The sequence below is a fragment of the Kogia breviceps genome, chromosome 17 (genome assembly GCF_026419965.1).
Source record: "Kogia breviceps isolate mKogBre1 chromosome 17, mKogBre1 haplotype 1, whole genome shotgun sequence".
Taxonomy (NCBI): Eukaryota; Metazoa; Chordata; class Mammalia; order Artiodactyla; family Physeteridae; genus Kogia; species Kogia breviceps.
This window is the reverse complement of record NC_081326.1, coordinates 62,559,267-62,583,743: the sequence shown is the minus strand read 5'-3', so window position 1 is coordinate 62,583,743 and position 24,477 is coordinate 62,559,267. Positions and strand designations below refer to the sequence as shown.

Genomic DNA, 24,477 nt, shown 5'->3' with positions numbered 1-24,477 from the left:
ATGCAGGGGACACGGGTTTTTGCCCCAGTCCGGGAAGATCCCATGAAGCGGCTGGGCCCGTGAGCCATGGCCGCTAAGCCTGCGCGTCCGGAGCCTGTGCTGCGCAACGAGAGACGCCATAACAGTGAGAGGCCCGCGTACCGAAAAAGAAAAAGAAAATATATTTTTTCCATGTATAATGATAATAAATTCTTATTGTAGAACTCTTAAGGAAAATTGAAAGGTTAACTCATTTCACAACTCCTCGTAGTGTAAGTTCACATGTAATAAATCAACTGATTTGATTTTCACAATGATAGAAACGGCAAGGATTTTTCCCATTTTATGAACATGGGTGGGTAAATGAAAAATGCAGTGCCTGGATGCTAATATAATATTCTTAGGGTAGAAGACAATGCTTGTTAAAGCAATTGAGACAATAATTGAAGGGGCATGCAAACCAGTCATTCTTTGTATCCTAAGTTCTATGGTTTTTTTTTTTTTTTTTTTTGCGGTATGCGGGCCTCTCACTGTTGTGGCCTCTCCCATTGCGGAGCACAGGCTCCGGACGCACAGGCCCAGCGGCCACGGCTCACGGGCCCAGCCGCTCCACGGCACGTGGGATCCTCCCGGACCAGGGCACGAACCCGCGTCTCCTGCATCTGCAGGCGGACTCCCAACCACTGCGCCACCAGGGAAGCCCTATGTTTTTTTTTTTTTATCATGTTAGCTCTGCCCCATTCAATATGGTGGCTGCTAGCCACATGTGGCTATTGAGCACTTCAAATGTAGCTCATCTGAATTGACATATACTATCAGTTTTTGTAAAAAATGCACTCTTGGATTTCAAAGAGTACAAAAAAAAGAATGTAAAATAACTTTTTTAAAAATTTTTTTTTATTTTTGGCTGCCTTGGATCTTCGTTGCTGCGCGTGGGCTTTCTCTAGTTGCGGTGAGTGGGGGCTACTCTTTGTTGTGGTCCGTGAGCTTCTCATTGCGGTGACTTCTCGTTGTGGAGCATGGGCTCTAGGCCCGTGGGCTTCAGTAGTTGTGGCACACGGGCTCAGTAGTTGTGGCTCGCAGGCTCAGTAGTTGTGGCGCACAGGCTTAGTTGCTCTGCGGCATGTGGCATCTTCCCAGACCAGGGCTCGAACCCATGTCCTCTGCATTGGCAGGCGGATTGTTAACCACTGCACCACCAGGAAAGTCCAATACCTTAATTTTTTAAATATTGATTTTGCATGATGAAATGATAATATTTTGGATATATTGGGATATATAAAATACATTATTAAAATTAATTTTACTCTGTTTAGTGTGGTTAATAGAAAGTTTTAAATAACATTTTTGGCTTGCATTTCATATCTATTGGACAGCAATAAGATCATTCAAAAGCTATGTACTTTGCCTTCATTTCATAAAAATGTGCATCTAACCTTATGGCTTTTTAAAAAAATTAATTTACTTATTTGGTTGCCCTGGGTCTTAGCTGTGGCAGGCGGGCTCCTTAGTTGTGGCTCTCACCGGCTCCTTAGTTGCAGTACGTTGGCTCCACAGTTGTGGCTCCAGGGCTCCTTAGTTGTGGCTCCAGGGCTCTTTAGTTGTGACATGCGAACTCTTAGTTGAGGCATGCATGTGGGATCTAGTTCCCTGACCAGGGATCGAACCCAGGCCCCCTGCATTGGGAGCACAGAGTCCCATCCACTGTGCCACCAGGGAAGTCCCATTCCAATGGTTTTTATTATTATGCAGTTCTATTAAGAATTGTTTAAGAAATATCTTTTTAAAAGCCACAGCTGAAAACTTTTCTGTCTTAGACTTTGCAGTATAAATTCCTCGTGGAGTTTGAGACTAGCAAGAATTGTCACTTGGGGTGAGCATGTTGTGCTTTTACTTGTGCTCAGTTGCAGCAGGCATTTTTTTGCTTAGGCATTCTGCTACAAGTATCTTAACTTTTAACATAAGTGTTTTCATTCTTCCAGCTATAAAACAAGCAGGTTTTTCTAGGTATATTTTTTGTAACCTACCATAACTGTTTTTGAAAGTAATTAGGAAAGTAGTGATTCATTCTTTCTTGAAAGGATTGATATGGATCCAGGTGCTAGTGGACTATGAGTATTTTGCTGAGAGGTACAGTAACAGTTGTTGCAGATCTGGAGACGTGCTGCTTGTATGTGATTCCTAGATTTGCCACTTACTAGTTGCATGATCTTGGGCATTACAGTTAACCTTTCTGTGCCTCGGTTTTCTTTTAAAATTGGCGAAATGATGATACCTACTTCTGGGCTTCCCTGGTGGCGCAGTGTTTGAGAGTCCGCCTGCCAATGCAGGGGACACAGGTTCGTGCCCGGGTCCGGGAGGATCCCACATGCTGCGGAACAGCTAGGCTCATAAGCCATGGCTGCTGAGCCTGCGCGTCCGAATCCTGTGCTCCGCAACGGGAGAGGCCACAACAGTGAGAGGCCCACGTACCACAAAAAAAAAACAAACCTACTTCATAAGAATATTGTGAGGATTTAATGAATTTATACATGTAAAGCACCTAAACTAAAACAGTGTTTGGCAAATGGTAAACTCTCTGTAGGTCAGACAAGATTATTATAATGTATATTGATACTTTCTGAATTCTCAACCATGAATTACTTTATGTTGCTGTGGTATCTTGAAAACTGGTATTTTCATTTGATTGTATATCTTTAATAATAAAGGTTCAGATATAAATATTTCTAACACTTAAGTTCTCAACCTCTAAAGAAAATGAGGAGCTTGAAACACATAATCTCATGATTTCCCCATTTGAAATTTTTTAAATTCTTAAGAATTTAATGTCTATATAATTAAATGTCTATATTCTAACATGGAATTTGGGGAAGGAAAGTAGGTTGATGAATGGGTTTTTTAAAAAATCTTTTTAAAATAGGTGCCTCCCACTAAATTTTCGGAAAGATGAATTAAAAGGAATTTATAAAGATCGAATGAAAATTGGAGGAAGCCTTGCTGATGTTGATCCAATGCAACTAGATTCTTCTGTGAGTACAGTCTGAAATGTATTATTTTTTGTTTCAGTTTAATAAAAAAGAAATCAATTGTTTTATCAGAAATTTTAATCTTTATAGATTCTTTTCTTTCTTTTTTTTATCTTTAGGCCACAACTAAGATACTGTTAGTTGACTGTGTGTGGCTTGGGTAGTTTGGGAATGGAATAAGATTTTAATTTTGATTCCAAATTTAAGAACGTCAATGTTTCCCTTACATTACCAGGTGCGATTTGATAGTGTTGGTGGCTTGTCTAATCATATTGCAGCTCTAAAAGAGATGGTGGTGTTTCCATTACTTTATCCAGAAGTCTTTGAAAAATTCAAAATTCAACCTCCAAGGTAATTTAATTATACATTTTATTTTAGCCAAAATCTGAGCTATGCTATGTCCAGAAAGATAATGCTTCTCTGTTGAAAATTTTCAGGTCTACAGTAATTTGTTATATACTTGCCCTGCAACATCCTGGGTGTTTCGAATATTTTTACTTTCTTAATGTTTAACATGAAAAATGGTTTCAAAATTGATTCTCCATTTAAAAAAAATCATTTTCCATGGCTTTTCATACGTTTAGTAGAATTCCTCTCATACATACTCTTTACTTTTTTTCTTTCAGTTTTGTAATTTAGTTTTAAATTTATGTCAAAGTAATAGATGTATATAATTTTTAATATATTACTGATTTTATTTTATAATGAAGTATAGTTGATTATATGTATGTAATTTTAAAAGTTAAATAGTACTATAAGTTTTACAAAGAAAAAATGGTAGTAGTCCCTTCTCTGTTTTTTCTATTTTAGACATAATATATAGACTTCTGTGAACAATGACTATTTGACTCTTACTTTCCCCACCCTCCACACATACACATTTTTCCCCCTTCAATATTTCCAGTAGTTTATTTATATATAGATAAACTTGATTTTCACTGTTTGCTTTATGACTATGTAAATATTTCTTGCAGTTGAGCCATGTATTATATAACTGCGTTTCCTCTTTTATATCTCTCCTCTCCCCACCAACTTTAATATTTGCTGTTTTGCCGGTGGGGGAGGTAGGGGCTTGGTACTTAGTTTTGTATATACTTATCCTTTCATCCACAGAGTTATTGCTAGAGCTGTAAAGCTCTTCTCAGTATAGTTAAAGATATCAGGTAATTATCGGCTCCTCCTTACTTTTCTAGAAACATCTTCCTGGAGCCTTTGTTCTTCTGCTTCCGTCTGGACTGGTTGCTGTTAGTCTTGTAGCACAACTAAGTCTTGGGATTTCCCATTACCATCTTCATGGGATTTCCTTTGTGTTTCTCGCAGTGCTGGGTTCCTAGCTTCCTAGCTTCCTGGATTCAACTAAGACCTTCTTGGTTTATAGCTGTGTTTTGGTAGAGCACATTCTAGGAATAGCCTGAGGAAAAGAGTGCATGGGAGATTATTTTTATTTATTTTATTTTTGAGAATGGTCATGTAACCAACACTCTGTTGATGTTCCTCCCCCCCACACACCCCTTTGTTGTGCTGTACCTTTGTGACCTGAAAACATGGCTTTGATTTCTGGGAAATTTTTTTTTTTTTTTTACTTCTTTTGTAATTTTTTCACTCCAGTTTTTCCTCTTCCCTTTCATATCAGTTTAGCGTTAGACCTTCTAGATTAATCTGCTTTTCTTACCCTTTTTCTCTGATTTTGGTTTGTCTTGACGTTAGGGGCTCTCCTTAAATCTCTAGTAACCCTTAGCTCTCTGTTGATGTTTAAGAGGGAAGCATATTTTTAAAAGCTTCCCAGTTGGGCTTAACTTGTAGACCTCTCCTTAGGGTGACTGGTGGGGATGTTTCTTCTACCAGAAGTTCTCAAAGTCTATATCTAGGAGGGTTCCCTCCATCCGCCCACCAAGAGATGAATCTTCCAGCTTTCTGTCTGACGCCTGGCTGCCACTATTTTAGCAGTAGACCTGAGCACAGGTTAGGAGTCTCCACCATTAAGTATGACGTTTTACACTCAATTCCTGCAGCAGCTCATCTTGTCCTCTACTAGAAAGTAAACCATCCAAGCAAGTTGCCTGCACAGGGTAGGGAAAGGGAGATCAGGGTGGTCTCACTGTTCTTTAATAATGTTTTATTTCATCCTGTTTTCACCCCCACCCTTCACTCCTACCTTGAGATAGACTGCCTCTAAATTGTGAAAGGGGTTTTGCAAATTAGCTTTCTTTTTCGGTGCTTCTTCAGATTTTTAGCTTTATCAGGTCTCTAATGTCATCTGCATTCTAACTTGCAAAATTTTGTTGGGGTGTCTCAAGTACTATCATCTCTTTTTGTTGTTCAGTTTGTTTTATGTGCTTTAGCAGAATTAATGGAGAGAGCACAGATAAAACCATGTAGTCAGTCTGTCATGTTTAACTGGAAGTCCACTCGTGAACTTTTTATATCACCATACTTTTTTATCCCCTTCCTTTTTCTTTTAGTTTTTATACCTTACTAATCAGCCAGTTTTTAAATCCTAGCTCCTGGTTTCCTTTTCTTTTCTTGTGTGTGGAATTTTTTTTTTTTTAGTTGTGGCACATGGGCTTAGTTGCTCTGTGGCATGTAGGATCTTCCCAGACCAGGGCTCGAACCCGTGTCCCCAGCATTGGCAGGTGGATTCTTGACCACTGTGCCACCAGGGATGTCCCTGATTTCCTTTTCCTTATACAATTTTTCTCCCTGAATCAGCCTCTATGGAAACACTGATTTAAGTAAACTTTTATCTTTAATTAATTTATTTATTTTTGGCTGCATTGGGTCTTCATTGCTACGCGCTGTGCGTGGGCTTTCTCTAGTTGCAGCAACCAGGGGCTACTCTTCGTTGCAGTGCGTGGTCTTCTCACTGTGGTGGCTTCTCTTGTGAAGGAGCACGGGCTCTAGGCATGGGGGCTCTAGAGCGCAGGGTCAGTAGTTGTGGTGCCTGGGCTTAGTTGCTCCATGGCATGTGGGATCTTCACAGACCAGGGTTCGAACCCGTGTCCCCTGCATTGGCAGGCGGATTCTTCACCACTGCACCACCAAGGAAGTCCCTAAGTAAACTTTTTAAATTAGTAGGCTTTTCCCCTTTTCCATTGTAAAAGTTATGTACCATAAATCAATTACAGTTAAACATTGAGTGAATTCCAAAAAAATTTTTTAAATCTAAAAGATACGAAGATTAAATGATAGAATCTACTGCTTACAGGAAATGTTGAAAGTACCTAGTTAAAGTGATTTAGTGAATTTTAGAGAATTCCCTGGCAGTCTGAGCTCTCACTGCTGGGGGCCCGGGTTTAATCCTTGGTCAGAGAGCTAAGATCCCACAAGCTGTGGTTGTGGCCAAAAAAAAAACTGATTTAGTGAATTTTAAAAGAAACAACAAATTAGAGCATTCTCTAAAATCATATACAAAAATAAACTCAAAATAGACTAAAAACCTAAATGTGAGACCAAAAGCCATAAAACTCCTAGAGGAAAACATAGGCAGAACACTCTTTAACATAAATCATAGCAATATTTTTTTTGGATCTGTTTCCTAAAACAAAGGAAACAAAAGCAAAATAAACAAATGGGACCTAGTTATATTAAAAGCTTTTGCACAGCAAAGGAAACCATTGACAAAACAAAAAGACAACATATGGGTGAAAATATTTGCAAATGATATGACTGACTGATAAGGGGTAAATGTCCAACTTATATAAACAGCTCATACAGCTCAACATTAAAAAACAAACAACCTGATTAAAAAATGGGCAAAAGAACTGAATAGATGTTTTTCCAAAGGGGACATGCAGTTGGTCAACAGGCAGTTGAAAAGATGCTCAGCATCATTAATCATCAGGGAAATGCAAATCAAAACCACAATGAGAGATCACCTCACACCTGTCAGAATGGCTGTTATCAAAAAGAACACAAATACGGCTCCCCTGGTGGCACAGTGGTTAATAATCCACCTGCCAATGCAGGGGACATGGGTTCGAGCCCTGGTTCCGGAAGATTCCACGTGCCATGGAGCAACTAAGCCCGTGCACCACAACTACTGACCCTGCGCTATAGAGCCCACAAGCCACAACTACTGAAGCCCATGCACCTAGAGCCTGTACTCCGCAACAAGAGAAGCCACCGTAGTGAGAAGCCCACACAGCGCAACAAAGAGTAGCCCCTGCTCACCGCAACTAGAGAAAGCCTGCACGCAGCAACAAAGACCCAACACAGCCAAAAATAAATAAATAAATTTATTTAAAAAAGAAGAACACAAATAACAAATGTGCGGAAAATGTGTAAAAAAGGGAACCCTCATGCATTGTTGGTGGGAGTGTAAATTGGTGCACTACTGTGGAAAACAGTATGGAGGTTTCTCAAAAAACTAAAGATAGAACTACCACCATATGCCCCCGTAATTCCACTCCTGGGTATATATCTGAAAAAAAACAAAAACACTAACTCAAAAAGACACATGCAATCCAATGTTCATAGCAGGATTATTTACAGTTGCCAAGTTATGGAAGCAACGGAAGTGTCCATCAGCAGCTGAATGGATAAAGAAAATGTGGTATGTATATACGCAATGGAATACTACTCAGCCATAGAGAAAGAATGAAATTTTGCCATTTGCAGCAACACTGATGGACTTGGAGGGCATTATGCTGAGTGAAATAAGTCAGACAGAGGAAGGCAGATACTGTATCATATCACTTATATGTGGAATACAAAAATACAATAAACTAGTGAATATAAGAAAAAAGAAGCAGACTCACAGATATGGAGGACAAACTAATGCTTACCAGTGGGGAGAGGGAACTGGGGAGAGGCAATATAGGGTAGGGGATTAAGAGGTACAAACTATTAGGTATAAAATAAGCTACAAGGATATATTGTACAACATAGGGAATAGAGCACATATTTTATAATTACTATAAATGGAATATAACCTTTAAAAATTGTGAATTACTATATTGTATGCCCGTAACTTAGTTAATATTTTATATCTACTATACTTGAATTTTTAAAATTAAAGTAAAAAATTAAACAACAGATTCCTTCAATTTTTTCTCTTCATTTCCCCTTCCTTACATTTCCCCTTTCTTACATTTCTGCTCATAAAAAATCAATATATGACTATGTTAAACTATTTTCATATGGTATGTTCTCTTTCTATTTTAATGGCTGAATAATATTCCATTTTGTGCCTGTATCACATTTTATTTAATTGATTCTGCTATTTCTGGCTATTTTGTTTTCTACTGTTTTCGTTATCACAGATGTCAATATCATAAACATCTCATTGCCTCCTCTTTATGGGAATTATTAAGTTTTTTCTTTAAGATACCATCTCGCAAACAAGATTACTGTGACATATTTTTAAAAATAGATATATTTTTAAAAATCTGTTTCTGTCTTGACTTTTGTACATTGAAATCACTGGTTTATTTCACTTACTTGTCTGATTGTTTTCTTAATAATTGCTTTGTTTTTTTACCATCTGCATTTGATTATGTTCATTTCTTATTATTTTTCTTTTTCTTTTGGCTGTGATGCACAGCTTGCAGGATACTAGTTCCCCAACCAGGGATTGAACCCGCACCCTGGCAGTGCAAGCACCAAGTCCTAACCACTGGACTGCCAGGGAATTCCCTTATTTTTCTTTCATTTTTTTCTTGACTTTGAATAGATTTTATCCATCACTTGTGATTTTTTCTTTTTTTTGCCATTCTTATTTTGTCATTTCTGTTTTTCTGGGATCTTCCTTAACTCTTCTTTTCAAGAGCAGTTATTTGATGATCATTTCTACTAAGATTATGAATATAACCCATTTTCTCAGAATTCTGTCCTGAGAACAATGAATAACTTTGGAAATATGTGAAAAAGCTGTGCATTACCCTATGACAGTGCAGTGATGTCACCAAAAATTATCTTGAATTTTTTGTGTTGTCCTAGTCCCTGTCACCCAGCCACTACTTCAAGTTCTCTCTTCTTTTATCTTATTTTCTCTCATGTTCATTCCAACTGTTTTCTTGCACAACTTTTGCTGTTATGTTACTGGTGCTCAGACCAAAGATTATACATGAAATCTGCTATTCTTTCCCCTGATATGTTATAAAATTAAACAGTCAGGTCTTTTCAATCATAACTTTTATGCAAGATAAGATAATATGCTGAGCATGATGAATGAATGAAAGAAAATATGTTTCACATAAAGCGTTTTATTTAGTTTCAATATTAATTTTATAGTATGAATATTAATTCCTAGGTTTTAAGTTGTGCTTTGTGGATTGAAATGATATTTCACTTGTCTTAATTACATTCTTAGTCATTAAATGTATTCATGAAATTGGTTTCTAATTTTTTGTTTGGTCTATTTTTCAGTATAGTACTAAAATAATACTTATTCTTTTACAGAGGTTGTTTGTTTTATGGTCCACCTGGAACTGGAAAAACTTTGGTTGCTAGAGCACTTGCCAATGAATGCAGTCAAGGGGATAAAAGAGTAGCATTTTTCATGAGGAAAGGTGCTGATTGTCTGAGCAAGTGGGTAGGAGAATCTGAAAGACAGCTGCGATTGCTATTTGATCAGGTATGATGTTAAAATTTACCTGTATAGATCTGTAATCAGCGTAGATTAAGTATAAGGATTGGATAAACCTTGCATTTAATCACTTTTCATAGAAATAAACTCATAATAATTATACCAAATATATACTCTTCCTAGATTATTTTCCTCTGTCATGTCATGATTACACCGACGTATGATGAACAGTTTTATAGTAAAAAGGGGAAGGAATAATTGGGTCTAAGTTCTTTGGAGTCTTAGGTCTCATATCTGAAGACTAGAGACAGAGTGATAGTCTCACACTTAAAAGAGACGACAGTAGTGAGTTATGTTTCAGTATACCAGCTGAAGATTAGCTCTGCCCTAGAGTGACTTTCAGTTTCATATCCCAATTGTATTGACAGTAAGTTGTGAGATAATAACATTCTTAGCTACTGAGGCATATTGTTGCAAATGCTTTTATATCTCTGTAGAATTCACTGAGGTTTTTTTATTTTAACTTTACTGAAATAGATTTTAAACTATGGCATCTTATTAAATGTTTTTTTCATCCTGACATGGAGGAAAGCTATGTCACTGTCTTCTATTCTTTGTCTTGTTTTGACAGTTGGTCTTCAGTAGATATTTTTTGTGTCCCAATAATTGTAGCTATATGAAATCTGAGGGATATAACCAGTGGAGTATATTGAATGTTTCCAGCTGAAAATGCAAATAAATTTAAATTGTATGCTGTTATAATTTATTATGTCTGAATCCTTAAAACATAGTTTTTGAGTTTATATTTTTAAAAACTTCTTATAAGCAAGTAGGAATGAAAATGGATTAAAATGGTTTATATTAAGTCTATGTATTTGAAGTTTTTCATGATAACATGCAATCACTGGACTTGCTTCCTAGGCCTATCAGATGCGCCCATCAATTATTTTCTTTGATGAAATCGATGGTCTGGCTCCAGTTCGATCAAGCAGGCAAGATCAAATTCACAGGTAAAACTTGCTTGATGGTACTTCTGCCTTTCTTCCTATATCCTGAGCAGTATTGATGTTGCATGAGGGATAGAATGTTAGATGGTGAAAGAAAGTTTATAAACCAGTGTTGTTTGGTAGTAGAAACCAATGTATAGTACAGAAGAAAAAGAAAAAGTGAACCTGTTCTAAAGGATAGGGTGTACTCAAGCACAGTATTGGTTATAGACTTAACTTGTGATACAGACTTAAATGCCCATTGGCCAGTGAGGTAAGGCAAATAAAATGAGTGAGGCAGGCCAGTGATAAGGGTGGGTCTGGGAAATGTGGCTGAGTGTCCAATCATGAAGAGCATAGCCAATTGTTTTTAGCTCCAGCCTATTACTGAAGTGCAAAAGCTGACTCAGACTTGAAAAATAAATTTTCTTTCTTAAATTTTATATTCAAATTTTTGTGTTAAATATCTTTTAGATGTTGCCAACTAATTCAGATGCTTTTTTTTTTTCCCCCTAGTACTAGCCCAACTTCCTGATTTTCAGAATGGGAAAGTTGCATCTCCCCTGTGATAATTGCTTACCCAAGGGAGCAGTTTTCACTAGTACCACTGACTCAACTTGAATCTAAATTCATTTTAGTACTAGTGCATCTTCAGTTTTTCACAGCTTCTTTTTAAATGTAATTATTTAATTAATTTGGGATCCCCAAAAGCAAATGTTTGCATGCTTTCATTATGCCAATATTGTTTTTTATTGTACATAATATAAAAGAGAAATGAGACATAAAATTATGAGTGATAGGTAGGTTTTGGCTTTCTAACACCTAACAACATTTACTATATTCTGGTCCCCTTCTTTGACTTGAGACTATAAAATTTTATTTGTTGCTCTGAGTAAATTAAAATGTTTACTCCTATATGGTAAAAATAGTTGTGTGTGCACATACCCTACCAATAATCATACACACTTTTTATATATGACACATTTCATTATCAGCCATACTGTATTCATTGTGTTGATAGGGAAAAATATATTTAACAATACGACCATCACTTTACAATCAAGTTATTGAGTACTTACTGTATTTTGGAACAGTTCTAAAAGGGATTGGAGAAATTTTAACAAGAAATATAGAATAATTTTAGCAAGCACTTATCATTTCAAATATATATGTTTAAGAGAAATTGAGTTTTTTGCTTTTTCCAAATACTTAAAAAATCTGAGAGAAAAACATTTAGTTAAATTAAGCTTATTTATTTTAAGAGAGTAAATCTTTTTTTAAACTTATTTATTTATATTTTTAATTTTTGGCTGCATTGGGTATTCGTTGCTGCACACGGGCTTCCTCTAGTTGCGGCGAGCAGGGGCTGCTCTTCATTGTGGTGCATGGGCTTCTCATTGCGGTGGCTTCTCTTGTTGAGGAGCACGGGGTCTAGGTGCGCGGGCTTCAGTAGTTGTGGCTCACAGGCTTAGTTGCTCCGTGGCATGTGGGATCTTCCTGGACCAGGGCTCGAACCTATGTCCCCTGCACTGGCAGGTGGACCGCTGCGCCACCAGGGAAGTCCAAGTTCAGCTTTTTTAGAAGTTAGCACATTGAACATGATTAAACTATACTCTTTATCTTATTGGTAATAATTGTAGGATAATGCAAATAAGTATTTATGTGAATGCATCAGAAAATAAGATTTTTAGCCTAAGAAAAGAGGATACAAATATAAAGTAAGTTAAATTAAAACCCTCAAATCTTTACTTGAATTAGAAATACCAGTATGAACTTATGATGAATTTTATTTTTAAAGAAAAAAATGATTCCTATCTCTGGGCACTAAAAAGGCCTAGAAACAATCACAATGCAGTGGCAATTCATACCCCTAGCACTCAGAGTGTGATCTCTAAATACTAGGATTCTTTAGGAGAGGAGGTGTTAGGCAGAACTGAGATGGGAAATAGCAAGACAAGCCTGGAACATATTGTAATTCCTGGAAGTGAAGAAGCAATCAAAGACTACTGGGGTCATATCAGAATGACATAGCCAGTTTGAAGGGGTTTCCATTGGCCAAAGACGGGACGATTCGAGACTCAGTATACTGAGTCTCTTAAATATGTATACACATATTTAAGAGACTCAATATATTGAAGTGTATCAAGTACATAGAAATCATCAGTTTTTAAAGATCTCTTTAAAAGAAGAACTTAACTGGTCACTCCAAAGGTTGCTAAGACAGTGACTCATTACTCTGAAAATTGATGAAGAGAATGAATCAAGCATTTATTTTTCCTGTCCTATAACCATGATTCAGAGTAACTTAATAAAAATGATAAAGAGAACTTTGTTCTCTATAGAAAAATCACAGTTAATAAACACAAAGGAAATCATTGAATTAGAAAAATAACCATTTTTCAACCCCTTATGAAGTAGTGGATCAAGACCTATGGTTTTCAACTGGGAGTGATTTTGCCCCCCAGGGGACACGTCTGGATATATTTTTGATTGTCACAACTGGGAGGGGGTGTGCTCTACTGGCTTCAAGTGGGTGAAGACCATGGATGCTGTTAAATATCCTACAGTGGACAGGACAGGTCTCCACGACAAAGAATTATCTGGCCCCAAATGTCAATGGTGCCAAGATTGAGAAACCTTGATCTAAGCAATAATTATCAGTGGCTGCTATGAAAGCAGATAAGGTGAAAAGGTTAATAGTAAAGTTTATGATCAGTGGAGTAAGCTGATAACACCTCAACTAAACCCAACCTACTGATCTTAAAAATGAAAATATGGTATCACTTGCCTCCTGAGGTATACAGTAGGAAATACATGGTATCTTCCTGTGAAATATGCTATCCCAAATAGTTTAATCTATATTTATTAAGCTTGTAGATGTAACTACCAGTTTACAGGAAATATGAAAGCCAGAGGACAAGTTAAATGAGCCTATCAGGAAGCACTCAGCTCAATCCAGATGTGGGAAGGAAATTCTACAAAACAAATGAACCGGTTTCTTCAAAAAATAAATGGCATGGAGGAAGAAAAAAATAGTGAGGGAAGGGTGATGGGGAACTGTTATGGATTCGAGGGATGTTTGACCAAGTGCAATGTGTGTAGATCTTGGCTTGAACAAATCAAATTTTGATATTTTGAGACGATCGGGGAAATTGGAATTAGTGTCGTTTACGTTGGTGTCATAGTATTGTAGGAGTTTTTAAAAGTCCTTATCCTCAGAAATACATATGTGAAGTACTTAACATGAAATATTTATGGGTTAAATGATCTGAGAGTTTTTTGTTTGGTTGGTTTTTTTAAAAGCTATTGGGTGAAGACAAAAAAGGAATACTGATAATTGTTGAAACTGAGTGATAAAGATGTGGAGACTGTTTTACTATTCTCTCTCCATAATGAAAAGTTTAAAATGTAATTAAAACCCTTTTTTAAAAAAAATAAATTTATTTATTTATTTTTGGCTGTTTTGGGTCTTCATTGCTGCGCACGGCCTTTCTCTAGTTGCAGCGAGCAGGGACTACTCTTTGTTGCGGTGTATGGACTTCTCATTGCAGTGGCTTCTTTTGTGGAGCATGGGCTCTAGGCACGCAGGCTTCAGTAGTTGTGGCACATGGGCTCAGTAGTTGTGGCTCACGGGCTCTAGAGCACAGGCTCAGTAGCTGTGGCGCACAAGCTTAGTTGCTCCACATGTGGGATCTTCCCGGACCAGGGACTGAACCTGTGTCCCCTGCATTGGCGGCGGGGGGGGGGGTAGTTCTTAACCACTGTACCAGCAGGGAAGTCCAAATCCTATGTTTTTATGCTTTATGTATATTCTGTTTTATTTTGGGGTCCTTTGATAATGTGTACACAATGAACCATTTTATGATTTTTACTTTCTGTTTGTCTGCCTAGTACTTGTATTTTTTTGATGTTGTATCCCTGTTTGAGAACTCTAAAGTTCCTTTGTGAAACTATGCTTTATGAAATGGCTTCCAGGATCCATTTGTAGCATTCTAAAAACTGTGTTTTCCATTGATTTTAAATGTCTTTGTGCCATGTAGTATGTTATTTTACAGATTTTCTTTTTTTGTTTGTTTGTTTGTTTGTTTTTTGCGGTATGCGGGCCTCTCACTGTTGTGGCCTCTCCCGCTGCAGAGCACAGGCTCCAGACGCGCAGGCTCAGTGGCCATGGCTCACGGGCCCAGCTGCTCCGCGGCATGTGGGATCTTCCTGGACTGGGGCACAAACCCATGTCCCCTGCATCAGCAGGCGGACTCTCAACCACTGCGCCACCAGGGAAGCCCCAGATTTTCTTTTTAAAAAGCTTATTGAAAGCAGTGGAATGCTCTGAGAAAATTCAGTCACATTTAATGTATTAAATCTCAGCAAAAAAAAGAAATGATGTGTTCAGCTTCCATACAATTAATCTCTTCTCTCTTATTTTTACATTTAGTTCAATTGTTTCCACCCTGCTAGCTCTTATGGATGGATTGGACAGCAGAGGAGAAATTGTCATCATTGGCGCTACCAACAGACTGGATTCTATTGATCCTGCTTTACGAAGGCCTGGTCGTTTTGACAGAGAATTCCTTTTTAGCCTACCTGATAAAGATGTAAGAATTTAACATCACTCAAATTTTGACAAAATTGATTGCCTTTATCATGAACAAGTCTTGGTATAGCGAAAAATTGAAGATTGAGTTTTGTATGTTCTGAAGCAAAGTTGTATGATTAACATTCAAATATGTATGTATGTATTTTTAGGGAGGCATTATTTTATTTAAAGAAAATAACTTGGGGGCTTCCCTGGTGGCGCAGTGGTTGAGAATCTACCTGCCGATGCAGGGGATACGAGTTTGTGTCCCAGTCCGGGAAGATTCCACATGCCGCGGAGCGGCTGGGCCCGTTAGCCATGGTCACTGAGCCTGCGCGTCCGGAGCCTGTGCTCCGCAACGGGAGAGAAACTTGGATAATTTTTTATTCTTTTTTTGTTTGTTTGTTTCCCGCGGCTTGTGGGATCCTAGCTCCCCGACCAGGGGTGAACCCAGGCCACAGCAGTAAGAGTGCCGAGTCCTAACCACTGGACCACTAGGGAACTCCCCACCCTACCCTCCTCTTTTTTTTTTTAATAAAATAGTACCTCCCTAGAAATACTCTTAAAGTTCTTTCAATTTGAGCACAACATTTGCATGTTAATTATACAGCTTTATTTTGATTCAGAACACGTGTCCTAACAGTCAATCCTTAGCCAATTCATTAGCCTTGGCTTTTTTCACGCATACAACCATATAATCCTATGCAGTTATTTTAAAGCTGCCTAATATTTTGAGAACCAAGTAAGAAAATATGGGTAGAGCTGTCAGTACTCTTAAAAACAGTTCTTAATATGTACCAGAATAAACAATAGTCCAGTATTTACTTAATTTCTCTCATTCACATTTATGATGACTAGAACTTGAGCTATAAATGTATATCTGTTTAACATAAAATCCTCAAGCTCTTACAAATACATCTTTTTTTTCATTTTTACTGTTTCATATTTCTGTTTATATTAGGTATTAAAATCTTTAAAATTTTAGGTAAATTATTTTAAATTGAAATTAATCTGAATAGCACTTTATTATTATAGAAAAATTTAACTGTATTTATTTGTAGGCTCGAAAAGAAATTCTAAAGATTCACACGAGGGATTGGAATCCTAAACCACTGGACATATTTCTAGAAGAACTAGCGGAAAACTGTGTTGGTAAACATTGCTTTAAGCATTAAAAGAAATATTACATGCATTTCAAAGATGGAATAAGTTGTAGTTTTGCCAAGGTTATGTTTAAAGAAATGCAAATTATATTTGTTTCTTATTTATAGTTTCTGGCATGTTTTCTTTTTCTTTTTTTGGTGGGGGGCTACATTGGGTCTTCGTTGCTGTGCACGAGCTTTCTCTAGTTGCAGTGAGCTGGGGCTACTCTTTGTTGCGGTGCACGGACTTCTCATTGCAGTGGCTTCTCTTGTTGTGGAGCATGGGCTGTAGACGTGCGGGCTCAATAGTTACAGCATGCGAGTGCGCAGGTTTTCAGTAGTTGTGGTGCGCGGGCTCAGTAGTTGTGGCTCACAGGCTCTAGAGCGCAGGCTCAGTAGTTGTGATGCACAGGCGTAGTTGCTCCGTGGCATGTGGGATCTTCCTGGACTGGGGCTCGAACCCGTGTCCCCTGCATTGGCAGGCGTATTCTTAACCACTGCGCCACCAGGTAAGTCCTGTTTTCTTCGTATAAAGTCCTAGATATTATATAGAGGCAATTGATATTTTGGCTGTCAGGGAATTTCAGAATGAAGTTAGATCTTTTACTAACTGTTCACATTTTTCTAATTATCCTAGTAAGCATTCTACATGTATTATTTCAGGTAATTCTTACATCAGTCCTGCAAAGTAGGTAGCTTTATCCCCATTTTAGAGATGTAGAAATGGCTGAGAGAGCATAAATGAATAAAGAGAGCATAAATCTCTAAAGATCACACATCTAGTAAATGACAAACTGGAATTTGAACCTGATTGATTTCAAAAGTCGTGCTCTTGACCCCTGTGCTTACTTCATGCCTGCATATTTCACTCTCAAAAGTTGATTGATTTGTTAAGGGTTATTGTCAACCATGTAAGTTCACTGGAGAAATGAGAGACATTTTAGCCTTATTACTCTTAAGTATTTTGCTACTATATTGCTAGGCTGATTTTTAATTTTCTTTTAACCATGGTCAAGCTAATAGGGTGGTAGTTTACTTAAAATTTTTTTGGTTGCCTTGGATAGGATACTGTGGTGCAGATATTAAGTCAATATGTTCTGAGGCTGCTTTGTGTGCTCTGCGTCGACGCTACCCACAGATCTATACCACCAGTGAGAAACTACAGTTGGATCTCTCTTCAATTAATATCTCAGCTAAGGACTTTGAGGTAGCTATGCAAAAGATGATACCAGCCTCCCAAAGAGCTGTGACATCACCTGGGCAGGCACTGTCCACCATTGTGAAACCACTCCTGCAAAACACTGTTCACAAGATCTTAGAAGCTCTGCAGAGAGTCTTTCCACATGCAGAAATCAGAACTAAAAAGGCATTAGACTCAGGTATGAAACTTGATTGACCATTTAGTTTTCATAATTAGTAAAAGTAAATGTTTGTACATCCCTGTACAGTAATGTTTCTTTATAAAAGAGCCTCTTGAAAGGAATTTGGTCATGCTTTGCCTAGGTATTTGAAAGAAATTTACTTCACAGATTGCCCTAGACTTAGTCTAAGTTTGGAATGCATTTTTTAAATTTACTTGTTATTTATATCTACACAAACATTTTTGATTCTTAAAAAAATGTCATTGAAGTTCCTTGGTTTGCTAACTAAGGCATTACATGAAGATTTGCTTTGTAATTCAGAAAAGTTACTAATGCACACTTTTTTTGTTTACTTTACAGATATTTCTTGTCCTCTTTTAGAAAGTGACTTGGCATACAGTGATGATGATGTTCCATCAGTATATGAAAATGGACTTTCTCAAAAATCCTTTAATAAGGCAAAAGAAAATTTTAATTTTCTTCATTTGAATAGGTACACTTCCCTTGAAAACTAATATTTTTTTTTCTTGTGTAAATTCCCTAAAATTCCATTCCCTAAATGGAATGATGTTTGAAAAGATAAAAGATGCCAGCTAATTGATTTTTTTAAAGTTAAAATATTAGAAAATTTTTTGTTGTTACAGTTGTCATGATAGTAGAAACTATACTTTATGAAGTTTTCCTAAAAATCTGTAGAGGTTGATTGTTTCCAAAAACCATATGAACCATGATGTTATGATTAGCCATATTGTTAAAACTGGTTTGTTTTTTTTTGTGTGTGTGTGTGTGATACGTGGGCCTCTCACCATTGTGGCCTCTCCCGTTGCGGGGCACAGGCTCCGGACGCACAGGCCCAGAGGCCATGGCTCACGGGCTTATCCGCTCCGTGGCATGTGGGATCCTCCCGGACCGGGGCACAATGATGCAGCCTCAACCAGTGTGCCACCAGGGAAGCCCTGTTAAAACTTTTGACTTCTAAAGTTCATCGTTGGTAATTGGGAGGGAAATTAAACTTTTTTTCCTAAATCATAGGTTATTACTCATTTCTTTCAGAAACGCTTGTTATCAACCTATGTCTTTTCGACCAAGAATATTGATAGTAGGAGAACCAGGATTTGGGCAAGGTTCTCATTTAGCACCAGCTGTCATCCATGCTTTGGAAAAATTTACAGTATACACATTAGACATTCCCGTTCTTTTTGGAGTCAGTGCTACATCTCCTGAAGAAACATGTGCCCAGGTAATTCACTGTTGCCCAGACAAGTGAGGTGTAAGTCAAAGTAGTCTTCCAAAGACAAAATCTAGAATTGCCTCGTTCTTTTTTGTACTGGGTCTTTTGTCTTTCTGATTTCTAACTTCAGGTTTTCAAAATAGAACTATGCATAAGTGCTTAGTTATTGAAGAATATGAGTTTAAATCCCTTTCCCACCACTTACTTGCTATGTGACTTAGGAAAGTTATTGGACCTCTCTGCCCCATTTTCCCCATTTGCAAAATGGACATAATAATAGTCCTTACCTTATATGGCTGTTGTGAGAAATGAGTAAAATACTTAAAACAGTGACGGCTATGCAAAATAAAATTTTAATTTTCTTCATTTGAATAGGTACATTTCCCTTGAAAATTAGTATATATATATATTTTGTGTGTAAATTCCCTAAAACTAAATGAAATGATGTTTGAAAAGATAAAAGATGTCAGCTAATTGATTTTTTTTTTAAAGTTAAAATATTAGAAAATGTTTTGTTGTTACTGTTGTCATGATGGTAGAAACTACACTGTATAAAGTATTCCTAAAAATCTGTAGGGGTTGATTGTTTCCAAAAACTAAATGAACCTTGCTGCTTCTGTTTTTGCTATATTAAATTTTTTTTAAAGTAAAAGTGTTTTATATTTGTATTTTTATATTTAACCTTGGTTGCCATAACAGAAAAGTCTTCTAGATTTCTTGAGCTGTTTTCTAATTGCCTGAAGCAATTATGTTTTTCTAAAAATGAGACTTTTATAAAACATTTAAAAACAAGATTGTGGGATTTAGGAAGCATTTTTAAAACTTGAGGGTTTTATATGACAATTCTGGGAAGTTGAACATTGTTCCAGATTAATAAAGCATATAACTAATGTGCTGACTCTCTAATTGAATGTAATTTTTTTCTCTCTCTACTAGATGATTCGTGAAGCTAAGAAAACAGCACCAAGTATAGTGTATGTTCCTCATATTCACTTGTGGTGGGAAATAGTTGGACCAACACTTAAAGCCACATTTACCACATTATTACAGAATATTCCTTCTTTTGCTCCAGTTTTACTACTTGCAACTTCTGACAAACCCCATTCTACTCTACCAGAAGAGGTAATTTGGGAGAAATCATTATATTTTAAAAAGAGATATACTTAAGTAATAAAAATTTATGGAAAAAATTCCAAGTGCTACAGAGGTGAATAAAATTATAAGGAAAAGTTTTCCTATTAAAGATACCATTGTTAGCTATTTGATACATGTGCTTGTTGGGCAGGATGGTATATGTATATGTGTATGTATATAGTAAGACCATATTGTAAATTTTTTTTCTCTAAATGGAATATGATGCATACTATTCTGTAACTTACTTTATATATCTTATGTATTTTTTAATACATAAGTCTTATTTCTTTTAAGAGCAGCATAGCCTTTTCTGTTTTCTTGATATACCATAATTTATTTATCCAAATCCTTATTAATACGATTTTAGTTATTTTCCAGTTTTTTTCCTGTTAAACTGCTACAGTGAGCATTCTTGGCTTTTAAATTATATGAGCATTACTATGTGGATTTTTTAACATGCATCCCTAAAAGTGGAGTAACTATAGCTTAGCCACCAAAGAGTATGCACATTTGACATTTTTGATAGTACCAAATTACTGTCCTTCAGATTTGTGCCACGGGCTTCCCTGGTGGCACAGTGTTTGAGAATCCGCCTGCCGATGCAGGGGACACGGGTTCGTGCCCCGGTCTGGGAAGATCCCACATGCAGCGGAGCAGCTGGGCCCGTGAGCCATGGCCTCTGAGCCTGCACATCCGGAGCCTGTGCTCTGCAACAGGAGAGGCCACAACAGTGAGAGGCCCACGTACCACAAAAAAAAAAATTGTGCCAATGTAGACAACTACCAGTGACAAAGTTCATTCTGCTTCTGCCTGTAATATTCTTCTCCTACATACATAGAAAATAAAGGCGTGATCCTTTATTTTTCTCAGATTTCTGCCTGGATATCACCTCAGAGGTCTTCCTGATCAGTTTCTCAATTACAGCAGTAACACCTCTGCCTATCATTCTCTTCTCCCTTACTCTGCTTTGTTTTTATCACTACTTGACATTAAATATTAATTTGTTTGACTCTATCTCTACTAGCAGAATGTAAAATACGTGAAATCAGGGACATTTTTCCACCTCTCTGTCCCCAGAGTACATAATAAGCATGTTGTAGTCTTGTGTGTGTGTTTTTAGAACATTAGTAGGAAGATAATTCAAATATTTTATTTTAAATATATTTACTGAGCACTTATTCTGTGATAGACTTGGTTATGGGCATTGGGAATATAGCATTGAACAATATAGACAAAAATCTGTATCCTCCTAGGCTTACATTTTAGTTGAGGGAGAGACAAACCAAAATAGAATATAATACCAACCTACCAGTATGGAGAAAAACTTAGCTAAGCAATGCCAAAAGAGTGTGGTAGGGTCACAGTGTTAAATCCACTAGGTTAGCCTCACCAAGAAGATGACATTTGAGCAAATACCTGGAAAAGGTAAGGTAGTGACCCATTTGAGTATCTGAGGGACAGAGGTTCCTGGCAGAGGAAAAGCAAGTGCAAAAGCCCTGAAGGAAAAGTGTGGTGTGTTGGAAAAATCGCAGAAAGTCTAGAGTGGCTAGAACAGCGTGAGTAAAGGACAAGTAGAAGGAAATGATGTCAGAGAGTTATCAAAGGACCAGATTGTGTCCCTGATGGCAGTTTTGTAGTTGTGAATTCTTCAACTAAAAATTAAATAAACTGGGAAATGAACATTAAGTATATATTAATTACAGATTCTTAGGGTGGGAAGAGTCCTTAAAGTTTTCTACTTTAGTCATCTATTTCTGGACTCTAAGTCTTTCTTTTGTGTAGAACACCTTCACAATTCATTTTGTTAGTTCTGACTCCTAAGAAAAATCAACTTATTTTGAGAGGCTTCCATTTCTTAATCTCCATTTGTTTCCCACATAAAATAGAGAGCCCATCTATTCTGTCTTCATCATGACAAGCTCTTTGTATGTTTGAATATGGTTTTGTGTTCATTTCTATCTCCTCACTCTGACCCAGGCTTCTTCACACTAAAAATTTCTTCTTCTATGGCAAGGTATATTCCCTAGGATTATTAAATACAATAAAAGTTTATTTCTTGCTCACTTAACAATACCAGGCAGATGACTAGATCGGCAGGTCCACCCTCCACCACGTAGTCATACCAGACACTCAGGCTGAGAGAGCTTTCTCTCTTTTTTTTTTTTTTTTTTTTGCGGTACGCGGGCTTCTCACCTCTGTGGCCTCTCCCGCTGCGGAGCACAGGCTCCGGACGCGCAGGCTCAGCGGCCATGGCTCACGGGCCCAGCCGCTCCGCGGCACGTGGGATCCTCCCGGACCGGGGCACGAACCCGTGTCCCCTGCATCGGCAGGCGGACTCTCAACCACTGCGCCACCAGGGAAGCCCTCTCATTTTCATCATGTGGCTTTCCAGGTTACTTTCATTCCACCCGGCTGAACGGATTGGCCTTCTTGTGCCTGGTCTGAAAGGGATACATATCATTTCCTTTCACATTCCATTGGCTAAAACTCACATAGCCGTACCTGACTGCAAGGGAGACTAGGAAATATGATATGGCAGAGTGCCCAAAAGGAAGAGAACATGGAGTGTGATAATAGCAAGCTCTGCTACACATCACACATATCTTTAGTTTCTTCAAAATTCTAGTTACTCTCTTAAATGTCTTTCTCTTTATATTCCTTTTGAAAGGCTGTACTCAGAATGAATTAAGTACTCTAGCAATGTTCTGATAACAGAGTAAAGAAGAATTGCTATTTAGTAGCCACATTAACCATTGATTTATTGTACTCACTGCCAATTAAAACTTTGTTAATTATTTCAAAGTTTAACAAAGATAAGTTTATACTCTTGGTAATAAGTAAGGCAAACTAGCTGAACTTTATAAAGTCGTAGGGAGGTTGAAAAGCTGTCATCAGTTTAATCTTGGATAACTTCATCAAGAGTGTGGGAATTTTGTACTCAAAAAAAAAATGTTTTTAAAGATAGCTTCTTTGTTTTCTTATGGTAATATTTCCTAAGCATATCACTGTAAACTGAGTAAAGTATCCCAGTATCACACTGTACTGTAGGGTGGAATGGGCAGTGGACCAGAAATTGCTCATTTTATAAAATGAGTAGTCTATGTGGATACAAATAAGCAAGTCCACTTTGAGCCTTATATAGTCTATGTAGTCCTTAGTGATCCAGTGATATTGTCTATATAGCATTGGACTATAATATGTGAGAAGTACTGTGTATACCATTATTAGCTACATTGAAGTTTGTCCATCTCAAAACTGGAGTCAGAATATGCATGAGTACTAGTGGACCCTAACAACACAGCAGTATGGAAAAATGAGAAAGAAAGTCATCAGTGGATTAGAAACTTTGATGAATCATGAAAGACAAGCAGTGGGGATTAGATTGATACAGGTAACCGCATTTTAAAGCATGTGCATAAACGGACTGCTTTGAAAGATGGGAGTGGTTTCTAGCTCTGTTTCAGTGGTAGGAGGGAATTGAAAGAGTCTTTGGACAACTTTGGATTTTTTGGCTTTCTTCACTTCTGGCCATGCCAGACAGCAGTCAGCTGAGTTGTTTGTCCTCAGCTAGAGCAGTGAAGGTGGGCCCAAGGACTAGTGTGGCAGAGCAGTGACTTCTGTGTAGGTACTGAATGGGAGTAGTAGGGAGACCCTGTGCCCAGAAGGCAAATTACAGGCACATTCTGTGTCTAATATAGGCAAGCTTCTTTCATAGTCACTGGAAGTAGAAGCTAGAATAAACAGAAAAGGCATCTGTGGACAATTGAAGATTTCAAAGGCGAAGATAAATTTATAAGTAAGCTTTTGAGGAAGGACAGCTCCATGGAAAATCATATCCATGCATCAGCAACAGATTGTTGTGGAAAAGAACCAACTAAAGACATTATAAATGAAAAAACTCTCCCCAAATAAAAAACCCCACAGGGCTAAAAAGAAGCAGACACAGATAAGAGTGAATTAGCAAGATGGAAGATCATGAAATCAGAAATTCTTATAGTAAATAATAAAAACAAGACAAAGATTTGAAAAGTGAGGAAGAAGTTAAAGGAAACAGAGGACATAGATTCAGGTCTAACGTCTGTTTAATGGGATTTATGGGAGGAGAAAAATGTACAAGAGAAAAATAGTCACATAATAGAACATTTCATAGAATTAAAGAATACCATAATCTTCAGATTTAGAAGGTCCCCTGTTCTAACTGATGGGTATAAAAAGGCCCACATCTAGATAAAATTTCAGAACACCAAAAGTATAGAGAAAAATCTAAAAATCTTCCAAGAGAATAAAACATTACTAGAAAGGACTGAAAATCAAATTGCTTCTACATTCTCACTGGTATAATACCAGCTACTAAAGAGGCAACTGAGCAATATTTTCAAAGTTAGAAGGAAAATAATTTTGAACCTGTAATTTTCTTCCCAGCAAAGTTAGCATTTGAGTGAAAGAGCAAAATAAAGATATTTTTGAACATTCAGTGCCTAAGAAACTACTACCCATAAACCCCTGACTGAAATAATTA

The 24,477-nt window shown here is 37.3% G+C and overlaps 1 protein-coding gene across 1 annotated transcript in view; it reads left to right on the top strand.

Moving 5' to 3' along the window:
* ATAD2 (ATPase family AAA domain containing 2) overlaps nt 1-24,477 on the top strand; it is a 68,494-nt gene that overhangs the window by 30,277 nt on the left and 13,740 nt on the right. The window contains exons 10-19 of the mRNA XM_059042781.2: nt 2,900-3,008; nt 3,241-3,356; nt 9,405-9,579; nt 10,453-10,541; nt 14,950-15,109; nt 16,152-16,242; nt 17,297-17,611; nt 17,954-18,086; nt 18,647-18,833; nt 19,761-19,946. Of these exons, the coding sequence (XP_058898764.1) occupies nt 2,900-3,008; nt 3,241-3,356; nt 9,405-9,579; nt 10,453-10,541; nt 14,950-15,109; nt 16,152-16,242; nt 17,297-17,611; nt 17,954-18,086; nt 18,647-18,833; nt 19,761-19,946 (1,561 nt within the window). The remainder of the gene's footprint in view (nt 1-2,899; nt 3,009-3,240; nt 3,357-9,404; nt 9,580-10,452; nt 10,542-14,949; nt 15,110-16,151; nt 16,243-17,296; nt 17,612-17,953; nt 18,087-18,646; nt 18,834-19,760; nt 19,947-24,477) is intronic.